The sequence below is a fragment of the Tachysurus fulvidraco genome, chromosome 3 (assembly GCF_022655615.1).
Source record: "Tachysurus fulvidraco isolate hzauxx_2018 chromosome 3, HZAU_PFXX_2.0, whole genome shotgun sequence".
NCBI classification, from domain to species: domain Eukaryota; kingdom Metazoa; phylum Chordata; class Actinopteri; order Siluriformes; family Bagridae; genus Tachysurus; species Tachysurus fulvidraco.
The window spans coordinates 1,722,489-1,734,988 of NC_062520.1; the positions used below are offsets into that span (position 1 = coordinate 1,722,489).

The 12,500-nt window shown below is 48.2% G+C and overlaps 1 protein-coding gene across 1 annotated transcript in view; it reads left to right on the forward strand.

Moving 5' to 3' along the window:
- Positions 1 to 9,714, forward strand: part of LOC125140829 (intraflagellar transport protein 140 homolog) — a 12,174-nt gene extending 2,460 nt beyond the window's left edge. Inside the window, exons 5-7 of the mRNA XM_047810915.1 lie at positions 118 to 284; positions 513 to 654; positions 9,181 to 9,714. Coding sequence (XP_047666871.1) covers positions 118 to 284; positions 513 to 654; positions 9,181 to 9,414 — 543 coding nt within the window. The 3' untranslated portion in view covers positions 9,415 to 9,714. The remainder of the gene's footprint in view (positions 1 to 117; positions 285 to 512; positions 655 to 9,180) is intronic.
- Positions 9,715 to 12,500: the final 2,786 nt, after the last annotated feature.

Genomic DNA, 12,500 nt, shown 5'->3' on the forward strand with positions numbered 1-12,500 from the left:
CAGAGTGATAGAAGTGCACTTTCTTCAGATATGACTGGAGTGACCGTGTGTGTGTGTGTGTGTGTGTGTGTGTGTGTGTGTGTGTGTGTGTGTGTGTGTGTGTGTGTGTGTGTGCAGGTAGAGATTGATGATTATCAGGACTATGAGAAGGCTTATGGTGCTCTCAATGAAGCCTATAAGTGTCTGTCCAAAGCAAAGAGTCGCCATGGAGATGAGACCGACGAGCAACTCACACAACTCACACACCATCTCACACTCATCAAGAGATTCATACAGGCGCGCAGGTAACACACACACATACACACACACACACACACACAGAGGAAACACATGAACACTTTTAATCAAAAATGTGTGTGTGTCTGCATGTGTGTCTGCATGTGTGTCTGCATGTGTGTCTGCATGTGTGTCTGCATGTGTGTCTGCATGTGTGTCTGCATGTGTGTCTGCATGTGTGTCTGCATGTGTGTCTGCATGTGTGTGTGTGTGTGTGTGTGTGTGTGTGTGTGTAGGCTGTATGAACAGGACCCTGCAGCAGCTCTCTCAGCGTGTGAGTGTTTGTTAGAGGAGTGTGATCTGGACCCTGCAGTGAGGGTAGGAGACGTCTTCGGCTTCATCATCGAGCATCACTGTCAACACGGCAGCTACCAGAAGGTCAGTCAACACACACCACAGTGCTGAACCCACACTAACACACACACCACAGTGCTGAACCCACACTAACACACACACACTACAGTACTGAACCCACACTAACACACACACCACAGTGCTGAACCCACACTAACACACACACCACAGTGCTGAACCCACACTAACACACACACCACAGTGCTGAACCCACACTAACACACACACCACAGTGCTGAACCCACACTAACACACACACCACAGTGCTGAACCCACACTAACACACACACACTACAGTGCTGAACCCACACTAACACACACACCACAGTGCTGAACCCACACTAACACACACACCACAGTGCTGAACCCACACTAACACACACACACTACAGTACTGAACCCACACTAACACACACCACTGTGCTGAACCCACACTAACACACACACCACAGTGCTGAACCCACACTAACACACACACCACAGTGCTGAACCCACACTAACACACACACCACAGTGCTGAACCCACACTAACACACACACACTACAGTGCTGAACCCACACTAACACACACACCACAGTGCTGAACCCACACTAACACACACACCACAGTGCTGAACCCACACTAACACACACACCACAGTGCTGAACCCACACTAACACACACACACTACAGTACTGAACCCACACTAACACACACCACAGTGCTGAACCCACACTAACACACACACCACAGTGCTGAACCCACACTAACACACACACACTACAGTACTGAACCCACACTAACACACACCACAGTGCTGAACCCACACTAACACACACACCACAGTGCTGAACCCACACTAACACACACACCACAGTGCTGAACCCACACTAACACACACACACTACAGTGCTGAACCCACACTAACACACACACCACAGTGCTGAACCCACACTAACACACACACCACAGTGCTGAACCCACACTAACACACACCACAGTGCTGAACCCACACTAACACACACACCACAGTGCTGAACCCACACTAACACACACACACTACAGTGCTGAACCCTCACTAACACACACACCACAGTGCTGAACCCACACTAACACACACACCACAGTGCTGAACCCACACTAACACACACACCACAGTGCTGAACCCACACTAACACACACCACAGTGCTGAACCCACACTAACACACACACCACAGTGCTGAACCCACACTTAACACACACACCACAGTGCTGTACCCACACTAACACACACACACACTACAGTACTGAACCCACACTAACACACACACACACTACAGTACTGAACCCACACTAACACACACACCACAGTGCTGAACCCACACTAACACACACACCACAGTGCTGAACCCACACTAACACACACACCACAGTGCTGAACCCACACTAACACACACACCACAGTGCTGAACCCACACTAACACACACACCACAGTGCTGAACCCACACTAACACACACACCACAGTGCTGAACCCACACTAACACACACACACCACAGTGCTGAACCCACACTAACACACACACCACAGTGCTGAACCCACACTAACACACACACAACACAGTGCTGAACCCACACTAACACACACACACCACAGTGCTGAACCCACACTAACACACACACCAAAGTGCTGAACCCACACTAACACACACACCACAGTGCTGAACCCACACTAACACACACACCACAGTGCTGAACCCACACTAACACACACAACACAGTGCTGAACCCCACACTAACACACACACCACAGTGCTGAACCCACACTAACACACACACCACAGTGCTGAACCCACACTAACACACACACCACAGTGCTGAACCCACACTAACACACACACACTACAGTACTGAACCCACACTAACACACACACCACAGTGCTGAACCCAAACTAACACACACACCACAGTGCTGAACCCACACTAACACACACACCACAGGGCTGAACCCACACTAACACACACACAACACAGTGCTGAACCCACACTAACACACACACACACTACAGTACTGAACCCACACTAACACACACCACAGTACTGAACCCACACTAACACACACACAACACAGTGCTGAACCCACACTAACACACACACACTACAGTACTGAACCCACACTAACACACACCACAGTGCTGAACCCACACTAACACACACACCACAGTGCTGAACCCACTCTAACACACACACCACAGTGCTGAACCCACACTAACACACACACCACAGTGCTGAACCCACACTAACACACACACAACACAGTGCTGAACCCACACTAACACACACAACACAGTGCTGAACCCACACTAACACACACACCACAGTGCTGAACCCACACTAACACACACACCACAGTGCTGAACCCACACTAACACACACACACTACAGTGCTGAACCCACACTAACACACACACACTACAGTACTGAACCCACACTAACACACACACCACAGTGCTGAACCCACACTAACACACACACCACAGTGCTGAACCCACACTAACACACACAACACAGTGCTGAACCCACACTAACACACACACCGCAGTGCTGAACCCACACTAACACACACACCACAGTGCTGAACCCACACTAACACACACACCACAGTGCTGAACCCACACTAACACACAACACAGTGCTGATCCCACACTAACACACACACCACAGTGCTGAACCCACACTAACACACACACCACAGTGCTGAACCCACACTAACACACACCACAGTGCTGAACCCACACTAACACACACCACAGTACTGAACCCACACTAACACACACACCACAGTACTGAACCCACACTAACACACACACCACAGTGCTGAACCCTCACTAACACACACACCACAGTGCTGAACCCACACTAACACACACACCACAGTGCTGAACCCACACTAACACACACACCACAGTACTGAACCCACACTAACACACACACCACAGTGCTGAACCCACACTAACACACACACCACAGTGCTGAACCCACACTAACACACACCACAGTGCTGAACCCACACTAACACACACACACTACAGTACTAAACCCACACTAACACACACACCACAGTGCTGAACCCACACTAACACACACACCACAGTACTAAACCCACACTAACACACACACCACAGTGCTGAACCCACACTAACACACACACCACAGTGCTGAACCCACACTAACACACACACCACAGTGCTGAACCCACACTAACACACACACCACAGTGCTGAACCCACACTAACACACACACAACACAGTGCTGAACCCACACTAACACACACACAACACAGTGCTGAACCCACACTAACACACACACACTACAGTACTGAACCCACACTAACACACACACCACAGTGCTGAACCCACACTAACACACACACCACAGTGCTGAACCCACACTAACACACACACAACACAGTGCTGAACCCACACTAACACACACACCACAGTACTGAACCCACACTAACACACACACCACAGTGCTGAACCCACACTAACACACACACACCACAGTACTGAACCCACACTAACACACACACCACAGTGCTGAACCCACACTAACACACACACACTACAGTACTGAACCCACACTAACACACACACACTACAGTACTGGACCCACACTAACACACACAACACAGTGCTGAACCCACACTAACACACACACCACAGTGCTGAACCCACACTAACACACACACCACAGTGCTGAACCCACACTAACACATACCACAGTGCTGAACCCACACTAACACACACACCACAGTGCTGAACCCACACTAACACACACCACAGTGCTGAACCCACACTAACACACACACACTACAGTACTGAACCCACACTAACACACACACCACAGTGCTGAACCCAAACTAACACACACACACCACAGTGCTGAACCCACACTAACACACACACATTACAGTACTGAACCCACACTAACACACACCACAGTGCTGAACCCACACTAACACACACACCACAGTGCTGAACCCACTCTAACACACACACCACAGTGCTGAACCCACACTAACACACACACCACAGTGCTGAACCCACACTAACACACACACCACAGTGCTGAACCCACTCTAACACACACACTACAGTACTGAACCCACACTAACACACACACCACAGTGCTGAACCCACACTAACACACACACCACAGTGCTGAACCCACACTAACACACACAACACAGTGCTGAACCCACACTAACACACACACCACAGTGCTGAACCCACACTAACACACACACCACAGTGCTGAACCCACACTAACACACACACCACAGTGCTGAACCCACACTAACACACACACCACAGTGCTGAACCCACACTAACACACACACCACAGTGCTGAACCCACACTAACACACAACACAGTGCTGAACCCACACTAACACACACACCACAGTGCTGAACCCACACTAACACACACCACAGTACTGAACCCACACTAACACACACACCACAGTTCTGAACCCACACTAACACACACACCACAGTGCTGAACCCTCACTAACACACACACCACAGTGCTGAACCCACACTAACACACACACCACAGTGCTGAACCCACACTAACACACACACCACAGTGCTGAACCCACACTAACACACACCACAGTGCTGAACCCACACTAACACACACACCACAGTGCTGAACCCACACTAACACACACACCACAGTACTGAACCCACACTAACACACACACCACAGTGCTGAACCCACACTAACACACACAGCACAGTACTGAACCCACACTAACACACACACCACAGTGCTGAACCCACACTAACACACACACCACAGTACTGAACCCACACTAACACACACACCACAGTGCTGAACCCACACTAACACACACCACAGTGCTGAACCCACACTAACACACACACCACAGTGCTGAACCCACACTAACACACACACACTACAGTGCTGAACCCTCACTAACACACACACCACAGTGCTGAACCCACACTAACACACACACCACAGTGCTGAACCCACACTAACACACACACCACAGTGCTGAACCCACACTAACACACACCACAGTGCTGAACCCACACTAACACACACACCACAGTGCTGAACCCACACTAACACACACACCACAGTGCTGAACCCACACTAACACACACACACACTACAGTACTGAACCCACACTAACACACACACACACTACAGTACTGAACCCACACTAACACACACACCACAGTGCTGAACCCACACTAACACACACACCACAGTGCTGAACCCACACTAACACACACACCACAGTGCTGAACCCACACTAACACACACACCACAGTGCTGAACCCACACTAACACACACACCACAGTGCTGAACCCACACTAACACACACACCACAGTGCTGAACCCACACTAACACACACACCACAGTGCTGAACCCACACTAACACACACACCACAGTGCTGAACCCACACTAACACACACACCACAGTGCTGAACCCACACTAACACACACACACCACAGTGCTGAACCCACACTAACACACACACACTACAGTACTGAACCCACACTAACACACACACCACAGTGCTGAACCCACACTAACACACACACCACAGTGCTGAACCCACACTAACACACACACAACACAGTGCTGAACCCACACTAACACACACACCACAGTGCTGAACCCACACTAACACACACACACCACAGTGCTGAACCCACACTAACACACACACCAAAGTGCTGAACCCACACTAACACACACACCACAGTGCTGAACCCACACTAACACACACACCACAGTGCTGAACCCACACTAACACACACAACACAGTGCTGAACCCACACTAACACACACACCACAGTGCTGAACCCACACTAACACACACACCACAGTGCTGAACCCACACTAACACACACACCACAGTGCTGAACCCACACTAACACACACACACTACAGTACTGAACCCACACTAACACACACACCACAGTGCTGAACCCAAACTAACACACACACCACAGTGCTGAACCCACACTAACACACACACCACAGGGCTGAACCCACACTAACACACACACAACACAGTGCTGAACCCACACTAACACACACACACTACAGTACTGAACCCACACTAACACACACCACAGTACTGAACCCACACTAACACACACACAACACAGTGCTGAACCCACACTAACACACACACACTACAGTACTGAACCCACACTAACACACACCACAGTGCTGAACCCACACTAACACACACACCACAGTGCTGAACCCACTCTAACACACACACCACAGTGCTGAACCCACACTAACACACACACAACACAGTGCTGAACCCACACTAACACACACAACACAGTGCTGAACCCACACTAACACACACACCACAGTGCTGAACCCACACTAACACACACACCACAGTGCTGAACCCACACTAACACACACACACTACAGTGCTGAACCCACACTAACACACACACACTACAGTACTGAACCCACACTAACACACACACCACAGTGCTGAACCCACACTAACACACACACCACAGTGCTGAACCCACACTAACACACACAACACAGTGCTGAACCCACACTAACACACACACCACAGTGCTGAACCCACACTAACACACACACCACAGTGCTGAACCCACACTAACACACACACCACAGTGCTGAACCCACACTAACACACAACACAGTGCTGAACCCACACTAACACACACACCACAGTGCTGAACCCACACTAACACACACACCACAGTGCTGAACCCACACTAACACACACCACAGTGCTGAACCCACACTAACACACACCACAGTACTGAACCCACACTAACACACACACCACAGTACTGAACCCACACTAACACACACACCACAGTGCTGAACCCTCACTAACACACACACCACAGTGCTGAACCCACACTAACACACACACCACAGTGCTGAACCCACACTAACACACACACCACAGTACTGAACCCACACTAACACACACACCACAGTGCTGAACCCACACTAACACACACACCACAGTGCTGAACCCACACTAACACACACCACAGTGCTGAACCCACACTAACACACACACACTACAGTACTAAACCCACACTAACACACACACCACAGTGCTGAACCCACACTAACACACACACCACAGTACTAAACCCACACTAACACACACACCACAGTGCTGAACCCACACTAACACACACACCACAGTGCTGAACCCACACTAACACACACACCACAGTGCTGAACCCACACTAACACACACACCACAGTGCTGAACCCACACTAACACACACACAACACAGTGCTGAACCCACACTAACACACACACAACACAGTGCTGAACCCACACTAACACACACACACTACAGTACTGAACCCACACTAACACACACACCACAGTGCTGAACCCACACTAACACACACACCACAGTGCTGAACCCACACTAACACACACACCACAGTGCTGAACCCACACTAACACACACACCACAGTGCTGAACCCACACTAACACACACACCACAGTGCTGAACCCACACTAACACACACACCACAGTGCTGAACCCACACTAACACACACAACACAGTGCTGAACCCACACTAACACACACAACACAGTGCTGAACCCACACTAACACACACACCACAGTGCTGAACCCACACTAACACACACACCACAGTGCTGAACCCACACTAACACACACACCACAGTGCTGAACCCACACTAACACACACACCACAGTGCTGAACCCACACTAACACACACACCACAGTGCTGAACCCACACTAACACACACCACAGTACTGAACCCACACTAACACACACACCACAGTACTGAACCCACACTAACACACACACCACAGTGCTGAACCCACACTAACACACACACCACAGTGCTGAACCCACACTAACACACACACCACAGTGCTGAACCCACACTAACACACACCACAGTGCTGAACCCACACTAACACACACACCACAGTGCTGAACCCACACTAACACACACACCACAGTACTGAACCCACACTAACACACACACCACAGTGCTGAACCCACACTAACACACACACCACAGTACTGAACCCACACTAACACACACACCACAGTGCTGAACCCACACTAACACACACACCACAGTACTGAACCCACACTAACACACACACCACAGTGCTGAACCCACACTAACACACACCACAGTGCTGAACCCACACTAACACACACACCACAGTGCTGAACCCACACTAACACACACCACAGTGCTGAACCCACACTAACACACACTACAATAACTATACTTCTAAATGTCTCAGTCAGTCTAATGAAAGAACTTTGTCCTGTTTCTTTTTTATATGTTAAAGAATATGTCCATGTCCATGAACCTGTCCACTTTTTGTAGTTTCATACCCAAATGGAACATGGAGGTGAAGGAGGCTGTAGCTCCTGACTGTGAGACGGATAACATGCAGAAGGACACACAGTTTTTCTTCAGGTCAAAGGTCACATGTACCGTTTTCTGTTACAGGCATGGATGAAGCTGGAGGAGCTGAGACGTTTACATCCCTCAGTGAACGTGAGTGTATACGTGAGCGCTCGCAGTCTGGACGCTCTGCAGGACGCCGTCGGAGTAAGAATCAACCATGGAGACACTACACACACTAACGCACTCGGCCGAGACGCAGACAACACACACGCACACACACAGAGTGACGGAGAGGACGAGGACGAAGTGGAGGAAGACGAGAACCTCAATGACTGAGGGGTGTTTAATACAGAACACACACACACATGTGGGATCAGTCCTGAGCTTTAAACACAATGGTTAGTGTGTTGCCTTCAGGAACGGACATCCCGCACACACACACACACACACACACACACACACACACACACACACACACCATAATTGTCATTATTATTTTTTTCTTATTAATTCACTACACATTTTGTACCTTTTACACACAGTTTGTAAGCCCCACACACCCTGGAATGTTTTGTATTATTCCTTGTACAGAATGTATTTCTATTTTAATAAAAGCTTTGAACTCCTACAACAAGATTTTGATCGTTTGAACCACGTCCCTCTCTCACTGGGTGGAAGAATTAATACGGTAAAGATCAGCGTTCTGCCCAAGATTGTGTTTATCTTTCAGTGCCTTCCTTTTTTTTTTTTTTTAAATAAAATATTTATTCTCCAAATTTAATAATCAGTTCTCAACCTTTATTTTATTTTATTTATAGCAAGGATTAACAGAAGTTGACTGCAGAGACCTCGTACAAAAGGAGCCATGGCACTTTCGTGTAGAATTATTGGGCAGCCAACATAAGAGCTGATTATAGTTAAAGCTTGACAACACTGCCCCGTCTGGACAGTCCTGGAAGGGGCTTCGAACAGACACCCCTCTCTTGTATCAGAGGACATCGGGTGCGAAATAATTCAGGGAATTTGCGTCACCATCCATTTGAAAAAGTGACGTTACGTGACATACGGCTAAGTGAGGTGAATGTAAATGAATAATCTAAATCAGAAGGGAGTCAAAAGAGTTAAAATATGAAGATTTCTTGAGCAGAATGTTAATAAGATGAAAAACAAAACGTTTGTCGAGGCGTAAACTCCTCTGTCCTGAAGATGTGGCAGCCAAATGGGATACACTTAACACTGAACACACCAGACAACAGCTCTGATACCACAGAACCACATGGTGTACATGGTGAATACCGTGAAATATTTCATTCAACATCCTATCAATCGCCTGGATCACCATAACAACCTTCACCATAACAACCTTCACCATAACAACCTTCACCATTACATTTACATTCACAGCATGTGACAGACCCCTTATCCAGAGCGACGTACATAAGTGCTTAAATCTCTAACATTGAATACATTAATGCTGTTCACTAGGTTACATACTTAAGATACCATGAGTTTAAAACATTTGTTCAAAGTTACAATGAAAAAGTGTCAAAGGTTTTTTTTTTTTTTTAATGCAAAAGTTAAGGAAAGAAGTGCTAGTTGAAGTGTTTCCTGAATAAGTAGGTCTTCAATCGCCGCTTGAAAATAGCCAGTGACTCGGCTGTCCGGACCTCTAGGGGAAGTTCATTCCACCACCTCGGTGCCAGAACAGAGAAGAGTCTTGTAGTAAACTTGCCTCTTACCCTGAGAGATGGTGGGACCAGTGCTGGTAGATTGGAGGGTGTGGGGTGCAGTGTGAGGAGTGATGAGGGCTTTGAGGTAAGAGGGAGCTGGTCCATTTTTGGATTTGTTGGCCAGCATCAGTGTTTTGAATCGGATGTATGCAGCTACCCCCCATTCCCCAATATAGACAGACACTAAACACCAATTAGTATTGACTAGCAATCTGTTAATTATAGCTGCCTACCAAACACCTAGAAACTCCCACGGCACCCCTGCACCCCCCACCTTCCAAAACACCTTAGCAACCACACAGGAAATTATTCAACCACGTGGACTAGAAGCCTAGAGACCCCATGCACTTAAGCTGATAGCGTAACACCTTAATAGGGATTTCACAGCACTCATCTAACGACACTGCAGAAAGTAACGAGTATATAAAATAGAAACTAAACCAACCAACTAACTACAAACCCGATTCCAAAAAAAAGTTGGGACGCTGTACAAATTGTGAATAAAAACAGAATGCAATGATGTGGAAGTTTCAAAGGTCAATATTTCATTCCCGAATACAACATAGATGACATGTGAAATGTTTAAACATCACCTCGGTGCCAGAACAGCGAAGAGTCTTGTAGTATACTTACCTCTTACCCTGAGAGATGGTGGGACCTGTGGGGCAGTGCTGGTAGATCGGAGGTTGCGGGGTGCAGTGCGAGGAATGATGAGGGCTTTGAGGTAAGCGGGAGATGGTCTGTTTTTGGCTTTGTAGGCCAGCATCAGTGTTTTGAATCGGATGCGTGCAGCTACCGGAAGCCAGTGGAGGGATCGCAGCAGCGGGGGGGGTGGTGTGGAGAACTTAGGCAGGTTATGAACAAGCCGGGCAGCTGCATTTTGGATCATTTATAGAGGACGGATTGCGTTCATATGTAAACCTGCCAGCAGTGTGTTACAGTAATCCAGTCTAGAAATGACAAGAGACTGAACAAGTACCTGAGCAGTCTGTGTGGGGAAAATGGCCGAATCCTTCTAATGTTGTAGAGAAGAAACCGACATGAGCGAGTCACATTAGCAACATGAGAGGGAAAGGACAGTTGAGTGTCCATGGTTACCCCAAGGTTGTGAGCTGTGGCTGAAGAGGAGATCAGATCGTTGTGCAAGGATATACTAAGATCATGACCTGGGGATGAATCACCTGATGATCAGCAGTTCAGTTTTGCTAGGATTGAGCTTTAACTGATGAGCAGTCATCCAAAGAGAAGATAAGTTGTGTATCATCAGCATAGCAGTGGGAAGAGAACCCATGTGAGGAAATAACTTCACCAAGAGAGTGAGTATACAGGGAGAAAAGAAGAGGACCAAGTACTGAGCCCTGTGGGACACCAGTGGAGAGTCTGTGTGGAGCAGATGTCACTCCCCTCCATGTTACCTGATATGAGCGTCCTTCCACATCTCAAAACAGTTGGGACAAGGCTATGTTTCCCCCTGTGTGGCATCCCGTCTTCTTTGTATGTCTGCAAACGTCTGGGGACTGAGGAGACAAGTTGCTCATGTTTAATAATAGGAATGTTGTCCCATTCTTGTCTAATACAATATTCAACTGTCTCAGGTCACATTACCTTTGTCACATTTTCATCTTTATGATGCGACAAATGTTTTCTATGGGTGAAAGATCTGGACTGCAGTGTTAGGGTTAGGGTTAGGGT